Below are 22068 nucleotides of genomic sequence, written 5' to 3'. Positions count from 1 at the left end.
TGAGCTCAGAGAATGATATTGCCCAATGCGTTTGCAATGGGCAACTCTGACAAAGTGTGTAGAACCACCCTGCTGTTGTGACAGCACAGTCCTTTGTTGATGGCTCTTGGATCTCTTATGGTTGGACCCATTATGTGGTACTAACATTTAAAAATGTTATACTTTAGAATGATGTCAAACAGAACTGAAAAGACATCAATTCATTCAAATCCACGTACCTATGACAGACTAACCTAAAAAACTGACACCTCCAGGAGGCGCACTGTCACTGCTGACAAGGATTCCATCGTCATCTGGCCTTCCTTCTGGGTTCGCAGGCTCTGGCCATACGAATGGCCGAGCCGCAATTATGTCACTCCCACATGTGCGCGGGAGTCACGGTTGCGCCACAACTTTCTCAATGGACAACATGCCATCCTTTGGGAACACATGCGCTTGTGACGTCACTGGCTGCTAAAGGTGTGAATATCGCCTAAACATGTTTAGGAGGTATTCACTGTACCTACAGGTAAGCCTCATTAAAGGCTTACCTGTAGGTACAAGATAAAAAGCCGAATTTACTACCGCTTAAAAGGAAGACTGATGTTTTAGTGATAGTGTAAGAAATTCCTCACAACTACCAACCAGATTCAAATGCGAGGACCTCTGTGAACTCTGACTACCATGGATTACAGAAAACATTTTACAGTAAACTGCATGAACTTTCTGAACGGCAGTGTTTGCTGGACATCCTAAAGAGTCCACTATTGGTGTTAATGACTGAGAGTTTATTTTTAAAGTGTTACTAAACCCACAGCAGTAAAATCAGTGTGTATATGCAGTAAAGCATGCTTGTTATACTCCCTACAGAACCTAAGGGGATTACTCTGCATTGTGCTTAAAAAGGCTGTTTGATCCTATCTTCTCTGATCCTTCCATTCGTTTATTGTGCCCAATACATTTGCTGATAGAACAGAGCCTTGAGGGCACTCTGCACATGCTCCGTATGGTGTGTATTGCTAGAGAGTATTTTTTGTTTTGAGAGGGTGCATGTGATCAGCACAGGGCCAATCAGCACTGTCCAGACAGAAAGTCAGGGGTCATACACCCTTATAGGACAGTCAGAGGAGAATGAAAACTCCTCCTTCAAGCTTTAACCAGTGCTCAGCCGGACACTGATAGAAGTCACAAGACTGCTATATATTGCTGATGAGAAAAGGTATTTAGCAGTTTATATTTACTAAAATAAATGCATTTCAGTGTCCTGTGTCTTGTAAAACTTAAAAAAGAAATGTACAGTGTTTTTGTACGTATTTTTTTTATGTATTATGTTGAAAAGTAAAAATAAAATTTAAAAACAGATTGTTCAGTTGAGTAAAAAGATAATGATTGGCACTCTAGTTCTCTTTTCAAATATTTGCCTGGCTTTTCCTAGCTGCTCTGTTAGGAACAAAAGGTCTGTTTACAGAACTCAAGCTGAAATTTACACATACAGCTGAATGAATCATTGTAGTGACTCGCCCCCTCACTGTCTGCTCTTCACAAATGAGGTCATCTGGACCATTAATTTAGGGAGAGACAGTCTGAAGGCAAACAGGTTTTGTGATGTGATCTCCCAGTGGTGTACCATATTACACTGACACCTGTGCAATGGAAACCAGGTATTAGGCTCCATGCATACTAGCATTTTTTAAGCTCCTAGAAGATTATCCTATGTGACCATGCACACTACTTTATATAAGAAATATATGGTGGTAGTCTGGCGCTCATAGATAATGCAGGGGAATGACAGTGACAATCCAAGGTGAGAAAGGAATGTGCATGTCCAGGACCGGACATCCGCGCATGCTCTGAAACGCGTCGTGAAGCCCAGACTGCCCACACCACTGTGTGACGTCAAACGCTACCGCAGACCGCCGGCCGCTGCACAAGTCTCCATTGCAGCAAGGCACATCCGGGAAGCCAGAACGGGTCTCCCTCATATCCCGGACCTCAAGCCCATGCCTGGACACCATCTCCAGCAGCCTCCCCCAGAATGTCATGAACACATCTGCTTACTAACATGTAAGTTACTACATTGTTCTGTAATAAAATTGCTTTTACCACACTCAAGAGGCGCTTCCCTCTTCTTTTTATGCACACTACTTTAGGCTATTAGCATTTTCTAAGCTTCAGAATCTAGGACAGGGGTCTTCAAACTGTGGCCCTCCAGTTGTTCAGGAACTACAATTTCCATCATGCCTAGTCATGTCTGTGAATGTCAGAGTTTTACAATGCCTCATGGAACGCGTAAGTTCTGCAACAGCTGGAGGGCCGTAGTTTGAGGATCCCTGATCTAGGAGAAGAAAAAAAGAAAAACCGCTGAATGCTCCTAAATGCTTCTAGATGCTACTAAAACGATCTTAACAGCTTTTTTTTCCCCCCTTCATGTACTACAAAAATGCTAATGCTCCTAAAATACTACTAGAAGCTGGCACAAAAATGTGATTATCAGCATTTCATCCAGCGTTTATGTCTAGCTTTTTATGAGCTTATGAAAAATGCTAGTGTGCATAGAAATATAATGAAGCAGGGAGACACGCTCTAAACCAACCAGTGAAAATGGAATTATTAATAAATATTAAAACACAATGTAAAAAACAATGTGAAGAAAGTGCTCATAAAGTCCCATGTATAGTGCTATCTTCTTTTAAATATTTCACTCAAAGAAGGACCACCCATGACTTGCGAGAGTGTCTACTCCTCCACCGGCATCCACATGCACAAACCACTTACCAGATATGAATGACACCCACTACAGGAAGTCAAAACCAGCTTAAAAACAATTGTTGAAGCCGTCAGAGGGAATATGCATACACATATACAGTATCTCACAAAAGTGAGTACACCCCTCACATTTTTGTAAATATTTTATTATATCTTTAGCGTATTTTGATTGGTTTGCGCAAAAGTTATCACGTTTACTAACAAAGGGAAAGATTTTTGTCATTTTTGCTGTTTTTTTTTTTTTTACGCGTAATGGCGGCGATCTGCGATTTTCTTGCGGTACTGCGACATTGCGGTGGACAAATCGGACCCTTGACTGACATTTTTGACACTTTTGGGGTTACCAGTGACATTTCTACAGTAATCAGTGCTATACATATGCACGGTTACTGTAAAAATACACTGGCAGTGAAGGGGTTAACTTTATTTGAGAGGGAGGGGCTGTGTGTGTCCCTAGGGGCGTGATTCTAACTGTGATTGGCTGTGGCTTGAGGTGTAGGAACAATGATCAACGGTCCTACATAGTAGAACCGTGTGATCATTGTTTCTACACCGGGGAGAATGACAGGTGGCTTGTTTACATCAGCCACCTGCCTTTCTCCCTCTCCCCCGACGATCGCCGAGTTAACGGCGGACATCGGGTCCGCCGGTCACAAGCGCGGGGGGGGGGGGGTTCGTGACCGAGCGGGAGCGCGTGCCTCCGGCGGCGCGCGCTCGCTCCCCAGAGCCTCACAGGCTAGCGATGTAGACCTACGTCGCTCTGCCTGTGAGGGGCTGACTGCCGCAGTAAATATACTGTGAGCACTCGGCAAGTGGTTAAGCCACCAACAATCAATTAATTAATTACGAAGTATTGGCATTGGAATTGATTTTCACATTTTTGTTTAATTATTGGTTAGTCCTTTACGCAAGTGCAGGGGGGTGTGTGCACTCCAATTTAAAAATAAGTGTGCATAGAGCCTTAAAATTAAAGATTTTATATTAAAAAAAGATACAAAAACAGTTCAAAGGCTGATAAATGAAAAACATAAAACAAAATGAACCCCAAACCAATATTGCCTGCCTTTATGAGAGCCAACAAACTTACTGGCCTGAATGACTTGAAGACTTTCTCCAGTATTTCATGAAGCGTCTTCTTCCCACAGGAGGAAATGTAATCCTGAGCTAGCTGCAGGAAAGGCAAGCAGTCTTCACTTTCACTCCACACATGCTGGAACGAGAACAATAACATTGAATACTAACAATGCAGGCAACAATACAATGCATTATGTAAGATAATCAGCATGACAGACAACACCACCTCTTGTTGGCAGGTCAGGGGTCATCAGCCTCCTCTCTTTAGCTGTTGCAGCTAATCAGGTTTGTAATAACAGAAGAGAGAGTGTTTATTTTTACCCATAGGACTGTCAGGACTTCTGCCTACATATGAGCAAAAGACAAAGAATGCCCCATTGTGGTCCATAATTATGACTGCATAATTACACCAACGAAGCAAAGGCTCCAACAATGACATTTTTGTTTCGTCTTTGATTATAGTCTTTTGCCAGCACTGTGCTGCTAACAGAGATAATCATCTTTGTGTGTCTACAGGCTTTTATTAGAAGAACTAATAAGAGAGTTCATCATCTCAGGCTGTACAGAAAAAGATCGAGTGCTGGCACAGCTGTTTACTTCCAGCAACAAGAACTTTTAGTATTTCCTTGCAGTTCTCTGCCAATGTCCAGTGTCATTACCCAGGGACCACAGCTATGAAAACGAGGAGAGATAGTGTCTGGTTGTCAACAGAAATAAATTTAGGTAGTTGTAAAGGTTGTGTGCAGCAGCCCCTCAGCCCTCTTAATACTTACCTGAGCTCCATTGCGACCCAGCAATGTGCAAGAGAGCCTCAGCTCTCCAGGGACTCTCTCTCTCCTCATTGGCTGAGACAGCAGTGGGAGCCATTGGTTCCTGTTGCTGTAAAGCAAAGCCTGTGAGCCAATGAGGAGAGAGAGGGGGCAGGGCTGAGCCACAGCTCTGTGTGTGAATGGACATGCAAAGCAGCAGCTCAGGAGCAAGCCTGCTTGGATGTCCCCATAGCAAGCTGCTTGCTCTGCGGGCACTCGACAGATGGAAGATGCAGGGAACCCGAGAAGAGAAGGATTGGGGCTGCTCTGTGAAAAACCATTACACAAAGCAGGCAAGTATAACATGTTTGTTTTTTTTAAAAATGCCTTTAATATCACTTTGATTTACTATTGCAGGCTTACAAAAATTTGTAATCCTATTTAATATGATTATTAAGTATTTACTGTATATAACACCAATAATGTGTGCAGCACTTTACATATTGTACATTCGTATCAGTCCCTGCCCTCAAGAAGCTTACAATCCAAGGTCTTTATCTCAGACACATACAGTGCCTTGCGAAAGTATTCGGCACCCTTGAACTTTGCAACCTTTTGCCACATTTCAGGCTTCAAACATAAAGATATAAAACTGTAATTTTTTGTGAAAAATCAACAACAAGTGGGACACAATCATGAAGTGGAACAAAATTTATTGGATATTTCAAACTTTATTAACAAATAAAAAAACTGAAAAATTGGGCGTGCAAAATTATTCAGCCCCTTTACTTTCAGTGCAGCAAACTCTCTCCAGAAGTTCAGTGAGGATCTCTGAATGATCCAATGTTGACCTAAATGACCAATGATGATAAATATAATCCACCTGTGTGTAATCAAGCCTCCGTATAAATGCACCTGCACTGTGATAGTCTCAGAGGTCCAATTAAAGCGCAGAGAGCATCATGAAGAACAAGGAACACACCAGGCAGGTTGTGGAGAAGTTTAAAGCCAGATTTGGATACAAAAAGATTTCCCAAGCTTTAAACATCCCAAGGAGCACTGTGCAAGCGATAATTTTGAAATGGAAGGAGTATCAGACCACTGCAAATCTACAAAGACCTGGCCGTCCCTCTAAACTTTCTGCTCATACAAGGAGAAGACTGATCAGAGATGCAGCCAAGAGGCCCATGATCACTCTGGATGAACTGCTGAGATCTACAGCTGAGGTGGAAGACTCTGTCCATAGGACAACAATCAGTCGTATACTGCACAAATCTGGCCTTTATGGAAGAGTGGCAAGAAGAAAGCCATTTCTTAAAGATATCCATAAAAAGTGTTGTTTAAAGTTTGCCACAAGCCACCTGGGAGACACACCAAACATGTGGAAGAAGGTGCTCTGGTCAGATGAAACCAAAATCAAACTTTTTGGCAACAATGCAAAACGTTATGTTTGACGTAAAAGCAACACAGCTCATCACCCTGAACACACCATCCCCACTGTCAAACATGGTGGTGGCAGCATCATGGTTTGGGCCTGCTTTTCTTCAGCAGGGACAGGGAAGATGGTTAAAATTGATGGGAAGATGGATGGAGCCAAATACAGGACCATTCTGGAAGAAAACCTGATGGAGTCTGCAAAAGACCTGAGACTGGGACGGAGATTTGTCTTCCAACAAAACAATGTTCCAAAACATAAAGCAAAATATACAATGGAATGGTTCACAAATAAACATATCCAGGTGTTAGAATGGCCAAGTCAAATTCCAGACCAGAATCCAATCGAGAATCTGTGGAAAGAACTGAAAACTGCTGTTCACAAATGCTCTCCATCCAACCTCACTGAGCTCGAGCTGTTTTGCAAGGAGGAATGGGCAAAAATTTCAGTCCCTCGATGTGCAAAACTGATAGAGACATATCCCAAGTGACTTACAGCTGTAATCGCAGCAAAAGGTGGCGCTACAAAGTATTAACTTAAGGGGGCTGAATAATTTTGCACGCCCAATTTTTCAGTTTTTTATTTGTTAAAAAAGTTTGAAATCCAATAAATTTCGTTCCACTTCATGATTGTGTCCCACTTGCTGATTCTTCACAAAAAATTACGGTTTTATATATTTATGTTTGAAGCCTGAAATGTGGCAAAAGGTCTCAAAGTTCAAGGGGGCCGAATACTTTCGCAAGGCACTGTATATACAAGTTAGGGTCAACGAACCTACACAGCATGAGGTCTTTGGAGTATGGGAGGAAACTAATGCAAACATAGGAAACTATTTACAGGCATTGTCCTGGTTGGGATTTGAACCAAGGACCCTAGCAACACTAGGCAGAACAGCTGATCTCTAAACCACTGAAAGACATCCAAAAATGAAATTAATCACTTCAGCTCCAGAAGTTTTACCCCCTTTCGTGACCAGGCCATTTCATGCTATACGGCACTGCGTTACTTTAACCCCTTTCTTGACCGGAAGGTTTTCCCCCTTAATGACCAGGCCATTTTTTTGCGATTCGGCACTACGTTACTTTATCTGACAATTCCGTGGTTCTGTGACACTGTACCCAAAAAAAATTGATGGCCTTTCCCAAAAATAGAGCTTTCTTTTGGTGGTATTTGATCACCTCTGCGATTTTTATTTTTTGCGCTATAAACAAAAAAAAAAAAAAAAGAGCAACAATTCTGAAATAAATAAATATTTCTCACTTACTGCTATATAACATTCCCAATATAAAAAAAAATTCAAAATCTAATTTTTCATTATTTTAGGCCAATTTGTATTCTGCTACATATTTTTGATAAAAAAAAAAAATCCCAATAAGAGTATACTGATTGGTTTGCACAAAAGTTATCGTGTCTACAAACTAGGGGGAAGATTTGTAATTTTTTTTTGCCCTGCCGCAGTAAATGTACTTGAGGTGGTCCACATCTGGTTAATGAATGTGTTATTTTATTTTTTTGGATGGGGTGGCCTCTTCCCTCACTGCTGACTGAAAAAATAAACTCTCCTGGGTAATAATTGGTACCCAGATTCCATGTGACCTAGTCTGCCTAGGCTGGGGACATTTTTATTAATGGCAAAAAAATAAGTAGATTTGTTTTGCCAAGTTTGCCACAGATAGATCAAAATTTGGCTGGTTGAGCAGCAGGACAACAACTCTAAACATACAGCCAATGCCATTAAAAGAGAAGTATGGCTTCATTTTTTTTCTATATACATACTTACCTAAGTGGATGCAGCATCTGTCCCCTGGCGCCTCTGCACTGAGAACCGAGTGATCAAACACCGCCGTTCGCTCAGTTCTGACAACTCCTTGAGCAGAGAGCTGGTGGCTTTTAGCAGCTCTCTGCTCTGCCCCTCCTCGCTCACTGGAGTACTGGGCTGTGGAGGGGTGGCTGGCTCAGGCTCTCAGCGGCTCGCTGAGAAGCTGAGCTGGGTGTCGGTCCAGGCACCTGGCAGATCTCGACTTTCACTGTCACGATGATGCGATGCCTGGACTGACTTCTGTGAAATCAGCAGAGAGCAGACTTCAGACCACTCTCTGCTGAAAACGAGTCACAGGAGTGCAAAATGAATTGCACTCCTGGGATCCATAGGAGAAGTACAGCCAAACGAGCTTTGGCTATAGCAAAGAAGGAAGGAAATGTGGCACTTTAAATGAGTAGGGCTAGACACAGGGGCTATCACTGTATATAAAATATTGTAAATAAAAATAATCCATGTATTACATACGAATACAAAAATAATTTGTCATATTCCTTAATAATAAATAAACGATTTTATTGTGAAAACAAATTCTCCATAGGTACAAAATATTTTATAATGTAAAAGACAAACTCTATATAAACCCAGATAATGGGGACCTATGGAGAGCTGACACAAAATCGAATATCTGATTAATCATTAGTAATATACAACATGATATGTCTGAATTATTATTAAAAGTTATTAATACATACAATATACTTAGATCATATAAATGAATACATGGATGGCATAACCAAAATCATTCATTAAAACAGATTTAATATGAGGCTATATTAGCAAAAATACATAATCTTGAGATAAAAAAAAAAAATCGGATGGGATGGTCTAGGTAATTGTCGGCTCATTATAGGAAGCCTTAGATGGGGTTGTCTGAGTAAGTGTCGGCTCGACGCGTTTCGTGGACCTCCATCCACTCATCAGGAGCATTAAATTGTATCTATAAATGAAAGTGTGGGTTAAATAATTGTAATCATAAGAACTCAAATGGGAAATGAGCTGGAATAGACTAACTTGTGCGGTGTCATGAATCCAAGAGCAAGTTAGTGTCTATTCCAGCTCATTTCCCATTTGAGTTCTTATGATTACAATTATTTTACCCACACTTTCATTTATAGATACAATTTAATGCTCCTGATGAGTGGACGGAGGTCCACGAAACGCGTCGCACCGACACTTAGACAACCCCATCTAAGGCTTCCTATAATGAGCCGACAATTACCTAGACCATCCCATCCGATTTTTTATCTCAAGTATGTATTTTTGCTAATATAGCCTCATATTAAATCTGTTTTAATTTAGGATTGTGGTTATGCCATCCATGTATTCATTTATATGATCTAAGTATATTGTATGTATTAATATCTTTTAATAATATTCAGACATATCATGTTATATATTACTAATGATTAATCAGATATTCGATTTTGTGTCAGCTCTCCATAGGTCCCCATTATCTGGGTTTATATAGAGTTTGTCTTTCACATTATATAATATTTTGTACCTATGGAGAATTTGTTTTTACAATAAAATTGTTTATTATTAAGGAATTTGACAAATTATTTTTGCATTCATATGTAAATACATGGATTATTTTTATTTACAATATTTTATATACAGTGATAGCCCCTGTGTCTAGCCCTACTCATTTAAAGTCCCACATTTCCTTCCTTCTTTGCCATATTTAATTAGGGATGGAGATAGCTAGACACTCTATCAAGAACATTCAGTGGCAGATCGACTTTCTTTGTTTGAGCTTTGGCTATACTTCTCTTTTAAAAACTATCTTCAGTGTACAAAAGAACAAGGAGTTCTGGAAGTGATGGTCTGGCCCCCACAGAGCCCTGATCTCACCATTGAGTCTGTCAGGGATTACATGAAGAGACCGAGGGATTTGAGGCAGCCTACATCCACAGAAGATCTGTGGTTAAAGCGGAGTTCCGGGCACAAAATTCAATTTCTAATAATTACTGCATTGTATTCCTTACTCTCCGCTGAGTCAGAATTGGATATTCCCATAGTTTTTTTTTTTTCACTTACCTGTTTACAGAGGTTTGTATACTCACCTTTCAAAGGACTTCCTCCCTCCTGTGCCTCGGCTCTCCTCGTCACTTCCTGCCGCAATGCGTCCTGGGAGCTCTTCCTCGGCCCTCCCATGATGCACTTTGCAGTCACATGGGCGGCCGACCACTGTTCTCATTTCTTGACTCACAGGCCTACGCCCACTGGAATCAGGAAGAAGGGAAGACATTTCCCCACAACGGACTCGGCAATCCACAACAAAGATGGCGCCGCACATCAGAAATTATATTAAGTAAGATTTTATTCTTGCAAACTCATTATTTCACCATTCTAACCAGGATTAGCGGATGTATCGATGTGTAAGGGTGATTGTTAGGGGGAGATTGAAAAAAAAAAAATGATTCTGTGCCCGGAACTCCGCTTTAAGTATGTTATCTGTGGTTAAGTATGTTACTTGGTCTCACAGACGAGATGTGCAGCACCCGCGATCCTTGCTCACAACATGTAAAAGTGGGTCGCTCGATCTCTCCAGGGGAGGACTATGTCCTCCCTGGACTGGGCAAGTGGGAGCGGGATCTTCAGCTACATCTCACTCCCGCGCAACGCCTGAAAGTATATACCCTGGCTTTGAAGACTCCGACCTGCGCGAAACTGCAGGAGTGAACTATAAAATTCTCACCCGGTGGTATAGGGTTCCCTCTCTCTTGAGCAAATTCTTCCCCGGCACCACGGACCTCTGTTGGAGGTGCCAGAGTGATGTAGGCACGATACTCCATACGATAGGATTTGGGGTTTCTGGAATGTCTTCGTGCTTTCCGACAAGGGCAGGTCTCTGATGTGCGGCTGATCTTTACCCCGGGAGTACCCATGGGTCTGTCCATACGGGGAGTTTCCCCATCTGTTCCCCCCCCCCCCCTCCTGTCCCATTCCCTCCATCATCCCTTTTTTTGTTGTTCTGGTTTGTCGCCCAGTCTGGGGCTCTGCTCTCATTTCTCTTTTCCATCTTTTAGTTAAAATTGGGGAGCGACGGTCGGGAAAGGTTTTTCCTTTCTCCATAATCTAGCTCCTCCACATGTCTGTATAGGGGCCTGGCTATCTATGACTCCAGGTGGAGGTGTCTGCACCTTCCCCGACTCCGGGGCTGGATTCTTTGACTATGCCGGGACCTTCATTGTTCTTCGATGAGATGTTATAGTTCACTTTTCCATTCTATGCAATATCTGCTACATATGTCTGTATAGTACATGTCACAGATTGTTTCTCGACTGTTGTTCCTTTTCTAAAATAAAATATTTGAAAAAAAAAAAAAAAAGTGGGTCGCTCACCTGGAGCAGCATTAGCTTAGCTAAGATCTGTGGTTAGTTCAAGATGTTTGGAACAACCTACCTGCTGAGTTCTTTAAAAAGCTGTGTGCAAGTTTACCTAGAAGAATTATTGTTATTTTGACAAAAAATATTGATTTGGATTTCTCGTCTCTTCATTTACTCCATTTTGTTAATTAATAACAAAATAAATTAACACTTCTATTTTGGAAAGCGTTCTCATTTACAACATTTTTATCTGCCAACAACTTTTGCACAGTAATACAGTGCCTCGGAAAAGTTTTCATACCCCTTGAAATTTTCTATATTTTGTCAAGTTACAACCAAAAATATAAATGTATTTTATTGGGATTTTATGTGGTAGACCAACACAAAGTGGCACATAATTGTGAAGTGGAAGGAAAATGCTAAATGGTTTTCAAAATGTTTTACAAATAAATATCTGAAAAGTGTGGTATGCATTTGGTTTCAGCCCCCCCCCCCCCCCCCCAAGTCAATATTTTGTAGAACCACCTTTCATTGCAATTACAGCTCCAATTCTTTTTGGGGATGTCTCTACCAGCTTTGCACATCTAGAGAGTAACATTTTTGCCCATTCTTTGCACAATAGCTCAAGCTCTGTCAGATTGGACGGAGGGCGTCTTGCCATTGACTGGGCAATTCCAACACATGAATATGCTTTGATCTAAACCATTTTATTGCAGCTCTGGCTGTATGCTTAGGGCTGTTGTCCTGCTGGAAGGTGAACCTCTGCCCTGAGTCTCAAGTCTTTTGCAGACTCGAATAGGTTTTCTTCTAAAATTGCCCTGTATTTGGCTCCATCCATCTTCCCATCAGCTCTGACCAGCTTCCCTGTCCCCGCTGAAGAAAAGCATCCACACACCATGATGCTGTCACCACCATGTTTCACAGTGGGGATGGTGTGTTCAGGGTGAAGCGCAGTGCTAGTTTTCCGCCACACATAGCGTTTTGCTTTTAGGCCAAAAAGTTAAATTTTGGTCTCATTTGACCAGAGCACCTTCTTCCACGTGTTTTCTGTATCCCCCCACATGGCGTCTCGCAAACTGCAAATGGGACTTCTTATGGCTTTCTTTCAACAATGGCTTTCTTCTTGGCACTCTTCCATAACGACCAGATTTGTGGAGTGCACAACTAATAGTTGCCCTGTGGACAGATTCTCCCACCTGAGCTGTGGACCTCTGCAGCTCCTCCAGGGTTACCATGGGCCTCTTGGTTGCTTCTCTGATTACTGCTCTCCTTGCCTGACCTGTCAGTTTAGGTGGACGGCTATGTCTTGGTAGTTTTGCCATATTCTTTCCATTTTTGGATGATGGATTCACCAGGGCTCTGTGGGAGATTTAAAGCTTGGGATATTTTTTTTATAACCTATCCCTGCTTTAAAACTTCTCTACAACTTTATCCCTGTCTGGCGTGTTCCTTGGCCTTCGTGATGCTGTTTGTACACCAAGGTTCCCTAAAAAAAACCTTTGAGGGCTTCACATAACAGCTGTTTTTATACGGAGATTAAATTACACTCAGGTGGACTCTATTTACAAATTTAGGTGACTTTTTAAGGCAATTGGTTCCACTAGATTTTAGTTAGAGGCATCAGAGTAAAGGGGGCTGAATGCAAATGCACGGCACACTTTTCAGATAATTATTTGTAAAAAGGGTTAGATCATGATTGATTATAGATTCCCTCCCCTGCCAGACAGGGATGTGATGTGTAGCAGGGCTGTATAAATCTCAGGACTGGACAGAAAGAATGACAAATCCTTCCAAGAAATTTATTTTTCATCTGTGCATTTAGCTTTTTGCGCAAAGTTCAACTTTAATATGTCTCAAACGAAGTCCAATCAGCAAATGTAAATAGAAATAAATAGGGCAAGGGTCTTTGTCTTTGTTGTTGGAAGGAGGCATGGTTGGAACATAAACTGAAGCTGTGTCGCAATTGGAAATGAAAAAATGAACAACAGTACAATCAAAATGAAAACATGTGGGCTAAACATGTCGACTATAAAAAAAGGTGAGCTGCCGACGGTGGGGGGGGGGGGGGTGCAGAGGTGAGCTGGGGACGGGTGCAGAGGTGAGCTGCCGACGGTGGGGGGGGTGCAGAGGTGAGCTGGGGACGGGGACGGGTGCAGAGGTGAGCTGCCGATGTGGAGTGCAGAGGTGAGCAGCGGACGGTTGTGGATGGGGGTGCAGAGGCAAGTTGTGGATGGGAAGTGTAGGGATGAGCTGTGGATGGGAAGGCAGGGTAAGCTGTGCATGGTAGGGTGCCGAGGTGAGCTTTGGACAGTAGTTAAGTGGTGAGTTGTGGACAGTAGGGTGCAGAAGTGAGCCTTTAGATAGGGACACAGACATGAGCTTTGGCCGGGGGGGGAGGTGAGTTTTGGAGAGTAGGGTGTAGAGATCAGCTGCTGATGGGAGGTGCAGAGATGATCTGAGGACAACAGTTTCAGAGGTGAATGATGGGTGTTGCTTGTTAAGAGGAGAACATTTTTATTTGGTGGGAAGAGAGACAGCACAACATACAGAGTTCAGTGGCCAAGAGTATGCAATACAGCCTAACCATTTTTTTAGCTGGGAAATTTGGGGGGGGGGGGGAAGAGCTCTGCACTTGGGGGGGGGGGGGGATTTGGAAGGTCATTTTTGGTTCGGAAACTGCACGCTGTGAATAGGGCACTTTTGAATCCCCCTTTAAGACTGACCCCCTGCTGTGCAGTTTGGCCACAGCCACCCTATGATAACTAAGGCTGAAACAACTAATCGATTATGAGAATAGTTGTCAACTATTTTTCATAATCGATTGGTTGGCCTGCATACAGAATGAATTATTTGTTTACACATCAAGAAATACAGTGCAGCACACATACAGCTCAGTACACCCTCCATACATGTCAGTATAAATAGTGGAGTGCACATACAGCTCAGTACATCCCCCAAACATGCCAGTATACACAGTGCAGCACACACACAGCTCAGTACACTCTCAACACAGGTTGGTATACATAGTGCAGCACACCTACAGCTCAGTACACCCTCCGTACATGTCGTATACAGTGCACATACAGCTCAGTGCACCCTCCATACATGTCAGTATACAGTGCACATAAAGCTCCGTACACCCTCCATACATGTCAGTATACAGTGCAGCACACACACAGCTCAGTACACCCTCCATACATGTCAGTATACAGTGCACATACAGCTCCGTACACCCTCCGTACATGTCCGTATACAGTGCACATACAGCTCAGTACACCCTCCATACATGTTAGTATACACAGTGCAGCACTCATACAGCTCAGTACACCCTCCATACATGTCAGTATACAGTGCACATACAGCTCAGTACACCCTCCATACATGTCAGTATACAGTGCACATACAGCTAATTACATCCTCCATACATGTCAGTATATACAGTGCAGCACACCTACAACTCAGTACACCCTCCATACATGTCAGTATACAGAGTGCAGTGCAGATACAGCTCAGTACACCCTCCATACATGTCAGTATACAGAGTGCAGCGCACACACAGCTCAGTAGACCCTCCATACATGTCAGTATACAGTGCAGTGCACATACAGCTCAGTACACTCTCCGTATATGTCAGTATACACAGTGCAGCACACCTACAACTCAGTACACCCTCTATACATGTCAGTATACACAGTGCAGTACACATACAGCTCAGTACACCCTCCATACATGTCAGTATACAGTGCAGATACAGCTCAGTACACCTTCCATACATGTCAGTATACAGTGCAGTGCACATACAGCTCAGTACACCCTCCATACATGTCAGTATACACAGTGCAGCACACCTACAACTCAGTACACCCTCCATACATGTCAGTATACAGAGTGCAGAGCACATACAGCTCAGTACACCCTCCATACATGTCAGTATACACAGTGCAGCACACCTACAACTCAGTACACCCTCCATACATGTCAGTATACACAGTGCAGCACACCTACAACTCAGTACACCCTCCATACATGTCAGTATACAGAGTGCAGCACACCTACAACTCAGTACACCCTCCATACATGTCAGTATACAGAGTGCAGAGCACATACAGCTCAGTACACCCTCCATACATGTCAGTATACAGTGCAGTGCACATACAGCTCAGTACACCCTCCATACATGTCAGTATACAGTGCAGATACAGCTCAGTACACCCTCCATACATGTCAGTATACAGTGCACATACAGCTCAGTACACCCTCCATACATGTCAGTATACAGTGCAGCACACCTACAGCTCAGTACACCCTCTATACATCTCAGTATACACAGTGCAGTACACATACAGCTCAGTACACCCTCCATACATGTCAGTATACAGTGCAGATACAGCTCAGTACACCCTCCATACATGTCAGTATACAGTGCAGTGCACGTACAGCTCAGTACACCCTCCATACATGTCAGTATACACAGTGCAGCACACATACAGCTCAGTACACCCTCCATACATGTCAGTATACGCAGTGCAGCACTCATACAGCTCAGTACACCCTCCATACATGTCAGTAAGCTTGTGAATGTGTGAGGAGCAATGCCTCATGGGACATGTAGTCCCACATCTTGCTATAGGGGAACTCTATATTATACTTTGCGGCTTGCTATAGGGGCACTCTTAAGACAGGAGGAGCAAGAAGTGGCGACAGGGCACACCAGAACTGGAAGTATGAGTACTGATATTTTTTCTCAAGTACTCTCCGATAGCAATTACCGATACCTATTTTTACTACCGTGATAGTTTATTTTAGACTAATGAAAAATTATTACGGTTTCTTTAAAATTATGAAGAACAGTTTTTCTGTGGCTTTGAAATTGCGCTACTTCAGTGTGATTTCAAAGCCGCAGATCAGTGCAATTTGGACCTCTAAATTCTTTGCAGCTTCATTTAACAGAACTCAATGAAATCCCAAAAAAGGTATCGTTCTTACTATCAGAGCGTTTGCTTAGTATCGGCGCCAATACCTGTATCGGTGCAACACTAGTGTGTGTGATATATCTATATCTTCTGTCTGTTACTGGAGTAGATTCGATATTTTGTTCCCTCACCATATAGCTACAAATTCTGAAAGAAATAAGAAATCCTCTGCACACTGCTACACCCTTTCCAGCAAACTATGCAATGAAAAACAGAGATATTTAGTCCACATATAGTCCATCCAGAATTTGTATGGTTTTAAACTTTAAATACATATACAAGCTTTTGGGATTTGAGCATATGCATAGCTTTTCTTTTTATCTAGCTGGTTATTTGTATTTACCACTGCATAGAGATATTCAAGAATACATTATTTTTTTAAACTTTACTAACTAAATTATACGCCACACTTTGAGTTATTTTATTTTATCTGATTAAACAATAAATCGGACAACTAATTGATTATGAAAATAATCATTAGTTGCAGCCCTTGTTGTGCACACAACACAATGCACCACATTGCTACTCACCACCACAGGTGGGGGGGGGGGGGGGGGGTGGCAGAGTTCCTGCATCTATTCTCTAAAAAAAAAAAAAAATTAAAATAGTATTGATATGCAGCTCTTCACCAACCAACCTACTAGGACACCATTTAGGCCAAAAATACAAGAAATGATGCATAAAGGTATGGATTTATCACTGCCATAGATCTCAGGAGATGGTTGGATATACAGTGACGTGACCACAAGATACCAATTCATGTCTACATTTCTAGACAAGCCACGTGGAAAGGGTCACTGGGTACCATGGGATATTTTTTCCTTAGAAATTGAAAGTAAACAGCAAAGCATGCAGAGAATCCAGGAAGTTGTGAAAAGAGATGGGCAGCAGACAGGCAAAACTCACAACATTAAAGAAGATTTTTAAAGCAAAGCCCTGTACACACAGGCCGAATATTGGGCATTATTGGCTGGTGTGTACGGTAGCCGGTCTGGGGGGGCATGACCGAAAGAGGTCTGCTGATCAGACCTGACCTGTTTGTTATGGCGGGGTGGGCCGTCCCCCTGTCAGAACACTATAGCTCAGCGGGAAGGTCATTGTACTAACATCAGATTGTCAGTACAGGATCTCCTCCTAAGCTCTTCAGTTTTTTTTTTTTTGTTTTTTTTAATTCAGCCCTCTGGGTGTACTAGTCTTTAGCTTATAATGGATTGTAAATAATAACCATTGTTTGTATTGCTAATACAATGCTGATGTTATAACCTGAAAGTGTATGCTTTGACCTTACACCTCCTTTAAATATAATTGGACATAGCTCAACTAAACCAGTTCAGATCCATCCATGGGAAGCAAACATTCAAATGCCTAGTCATGTAATGAATAGATGGCACCTTGGGTACCTTCGTTTGGTAGTGTAGTTTATTTCTCATTTTAATGTAGTGCATACTGCAATGAATACATAAATATCATGTATGTATTTTACAAAAGCTCAGTAAAGAATGCTGTGTTGCCCAAGCCACAGAAGCTTGCAGCAATGCACAGCTGTTGCTACATTGTTAGCGCAATGTGAGATATATTTTAGCATGATGGGAGCGATTTACGAACAGGTGTCTAGCCTTTTTTGACAAGCATGAAAAAAGCATCTGCCAAAAAAAAAAAAAAAAAAAAAAAAAAAAAAAAAACAGGGTTGGTGAAAAGGCAGCTTAAAAGACCACTGTACTTTTAAAGAAAGTATACAAACACCCTCCATGGACCTTCTAAACTAAACTACACCGAACGTCCCCACCCTAGCTGCTTACTTAGGCAGTCTGCTCTGAGCTTTGGCTTTGTTTTCCTTCTCTCTGGCTGAAATCCGCTGGCCGCGCCTGTGCATTGAGCCCTGATACTGGAAATGCTCAGGAGACTGCCATATACAAGTCTTTGAGGGGTTTGGAACCCCCGCTAAACAGCCGGGGTCTGAGTAATATCTGTTCTGTAAGATTACAGACTAAATTGGGCAGTGCGGTCTAATTCTGGTGCCAACTACCTATATGTAGATATGTGGAGGTTGTTTGTACATCTCTGCGACTTCAACTAGGCTGCAACTGCTGACCTCTCAACTCGAAAATGCTAGTTTCCTGGCTGCCCTGCTGTTTTTTCAAGTGACTAGGATCTTCCTGTACCGAAAAAAAAAAAGAGAATACTTACCCGCCCTGCTGTAATACTGAGTGAAGTGTAGAACTCACACACAGCCAGGCATGGAGGAGGACAGAAGTGACCACATTTCTCCTATCACTGGTGTAAATATCTTACAAAAGTCCCCTGAAACTTGGAAACGTACGCATGTGTATGTTAAAGTAGAGCTTAAAGCTGAATTCCAGGGGGGGGGGGAATATAAAATCCTCCCTTGCCGTGGGGCTCAAACCTGCGCCTGCAGCCTCTTCTCCCCTATGCTTTAGAGGTCAAAGGTCCTCAAGTACAATGCAGCATCCATAGCTCTGCATTGAATGCGAGGACACCAAAGGGCCACCCACAAGAGTGAAGGGTATAGGACCTGAATCCAGGAAAGAACTAGCATTTAACCCTTGCAGCACCAAGGGAGGAATTCTGTCTTCCCCAGAGACAGACTTAAGTGTCTGAACTTTGCAATACAGTGCAGGTACTTGCACATTATAGCAAAATTACACCTTAAAGTAGCTTACCCCACCTAAATCCCCCCCCCCCCCAAACAAACACACTGAGAGAAGACAATGGCGTGACGGGCGGATATCCCAACACTGACTGTGCTGATGGGGGTAAGCGAGTGAATTTCTTTCCGGAAAAAGATTTGCTCCATCTATGGCTAGCCATATTTTGCCCTCTTCTTGTTCTGTGCGCTTCCTCACCACTTCTTCTGTATCCAACAGACCACTGGACAACCACTGATAATGTAACTCCGATACATGTGCGCTAAAGTTACATTATCCCAACTCCTGTGTCCTACTCTAGTTCTCGGAGTGTACATTGTGCTATGCATGTGCGGCAGGCAGTGTAAATGAAAAGTATTTTCTACTCAAAAACTCTACCTAGCAGCCTTTTTTTTTTCTGCTTTATAAGAGAACTATGGCTGAAGCTTTTTTTTGGCCATACTTCTCTTCTGGGTCACTGGATTGCACTTACTTTTGCTCTCCTTTTGTGCTCCAGAATTAGCCCACAGCGTGCTAAAGCTCCAGGCTCTGGATGGATCCTGACAGGAATGCAGAGATCCTCCCAAATGTCTGATCGACAGCTGGCTCAGCCCACCCCTTAGTGTGCCACTAAAAGCCTGAGCCAGCCCCTCCTGCCCCCTTCCAAGCCCAGCACTCCAGTAAACGCTGAAGGGGCAGCAAGCAGTTACTTAGAGTCACCGTGCTCTGCTCAGAGAAGATGGAGAACTGAGCAATCAGCAGTCTTGTGATCGCTCAGTTCTTGGACTGAGAGAAGGCGGGGGGGGGGGGGGGGGGGACAGCTGCAGCATGGGACCGATACTGCAGCAGGGAGGAAAGTATTTATGTGTACTTATTTATATTCTCATACGTCTCCTTTAAATCTTCTTTAGTCAACACAGCAGTATAAGACGAGTAAGGCAAATAACATCTGTTGATGTAAGCCCACTCATTGAGATCTGCCGATACAAGGGGAGTGGACAATCTCCACTTATAGGAGTGTGACCAGAGCCAGTTTAATGCCAAAGGGGGCAGCAGCTGTTGGTCTGAGGAGAGGGTCGAGGCAATAATGCCTGGTAATATTATATAGCAAACACACAGCCAATACAAGCTGCAAGTTCCTAAATACAGGTGGACTAAATGTATATCTGCCTGGCAATTCTGCAGCACATATTAGATGCTAAAAGTATAAATCCCTGGTGCCCCAACATGTGGTCCTCAATCTGTGGCCCTCAGGGCCTCTGCAGGCAGTAGTCAGTCCTCACACATAGATACAAACTCAGGGGAAGACAAGAAAAGCGCCTCTAAGTGCAGTAGTTTAATGACGTATAAAAACGAACAATAGCACACTCACATGAGGTAATAGGGTAAAAGCTCATCAATAAGGGTCTAATAATGCCATGGTGCAGGGTATCCGGGATCCAAGGCCGGAGCCAAGATGGTGACTTGTAGTGAAGAGAGTGCCTGCACTCTGTATCTTCCCGGTTGGCTGACTAACCAGCTTGGTCTGCAACGTAGACAGCACGTGAAGTCACCAGCGGGCAGAAGAGGAACACAACGCATTTCAGAGCATGCGCGACGGCCCCACTGGGCATGCGCAGACACTTAAAAGGAGTGCGCATTCCCAGTGGGGCCGTCGCGCATGCTCTGAAACACGTTGTGTTCCTCTTCTGCCCGCTGGTGACTTCACGCGCTGTCTACGTTGCAGACCAAGCTGGTTAGTCAGCCAACCGGGAAGATACAGAGTGCAGGCACTCTCTTCACTACAAGTCACCATCTTGGCTCCGGCCTTGGATCCCGGATACCCTGCACCATGGCATTATTAGACCCCAATTGATTAGCTTTTACCCTATTACCTCATGTGTCATTAACCACTTGCCGCCCGCCCACCGTCAAATGACTGAGGAGCGGTGCGGCTCTCATTCTGGGACGTCATGACGGCGCCTCAGAACGGCCTCTCTGGCGCGCAGTGCGGTGATCGTGGCCGCGCTGTGTTGCTAGGACATTGTGCGACCCCGATCTTGGTAAAGAGCCAATGACATGGCTCTTTACCCATGTGATCAGCTGTGTCCAATCACAGCCAGTCATATGTAAATGAGGAAGTGACGTTTATCGGTTCTCCTCGCCTCACACTGTCAGAGTGTGTGGCGAGGAGAGCCGATCAGCGGCTCCTTCTCAAAGGGGAGCCTAGGACAGGTAATCAGGGCACTGATCAAAAGTGCCCTGATTTCTGTAAAGTAAAAAAAAAAAAACAGTGCCCATAAGTCACCCCAACCAATGCCCATCAGTGCCCACAATCAGTGCTGCCCATCAATGCTGCCCCTCATCGCCCATCAGTGCTAATATGCCGCCACTATCAGTGTGGCATATTAGTACCTCCTCATCAGTGCCACCTCATCACTGCCCATAAGTGCCACCTCATCAGTGCCCATCAGTGCAGCCTATCAGATGGACAATTTTATCTACTGACATTTGGACTATATTATAAAGATTTGTTTTACATATTTTATATCTTGGTGCTTTTATTGCTGCTTCATATGTAATTACCTTGAGCGCCATATTTTTATCCTCTAGTAGATACATACTCTGGCCACGAGTGCACATTCGCACCAGCCTGCAATGTTTTACTATGTGGGTTGGTGTTTGTTGTGTAACAACAGTGTGGTGGGGGTGTGAGGTGTCATTTTATCGCATTACACTGTTTATAACGTTTTTCCTATTTTAAAACTTTATTTAAGTGTCACAAAATGACAAGTGTAAACTTGTGGTGCAGAGATCTGCACTACAAAAAATAAAAAATAAAAAAACTCAACATCCCTGCATTTTTTCTATGAGAGGCACTGACATTTTTTTTTATGTGTCTTATCGGTGATCTGTGTTCGGGGGCATGCGCCTGTACAGCTGCCAAACTGGGACCAGCGGCTGTGTCCGTGCAGCCACTGCATCCCAAAAGACAGAAATGGGACTACCTGCATGCGGATGCACCCTGTGCGGGCAAACACTGCCCTTCACAAGGATCTACGCTTAGATACACCCGTGTAAACAAGGCCTAAGACCATCTCCTGAAACAAGTCTCTAGTCTGTAATTGTCTTATGCAGCATGTCCCCAGTCTCCAACTGCTATAACATGTCTGCAGTCTCTGGCCATCTCTGAAAGCATGAATGTAGTCTCTAAACCATTCTTCAGTTTCAACGGCTTTCTTTAGCATCACTTTCCCTGAATTTTATGTGCAATCCTTTGGAATATCAGGGGCCTCACTTGAAGTCTCCTATACCAA

At 43.2% G+C, this 22068-nt stretch overlaps 1 protein-coding gene across 1 annotated transcript in view; it reads right to left on the bottom strand.

The window, feature by feature from the left end:
• The window catches only part of MTURN (maturin, neural progenitor differentiation regulator homolog), a 33697-nt gene that overhangs the window by 2338 nt on the left and 9291 nt on the right, over window positions 1-22068 (bottom strand). The window contains exon 2 of the mRNA XM_082258827.1: window positions 3833-3955. Coding sequence (XP_082114953.1) covers window positions 3833-3955 — 123 coding nt within the window. The remainder of the gene's footprint in view (window positions 1-3832; window positions 3956-22068) is intronic.

Source organism: Pelophylax lessonae (genome assembly GCF_965119305.1).
Source record: "Pelophylax lessonae genome assembly, chromosome: 5".
NCBI classification, from domain to species: Eukaryota; Metazoa; Chordata; class Amphibia; order Anura; family Ranidae; genus Pelophylax; species Pelophylax lessonae.
This window is presented reverse-complemented; position numbering and strand designations above follow the sequence as displayed.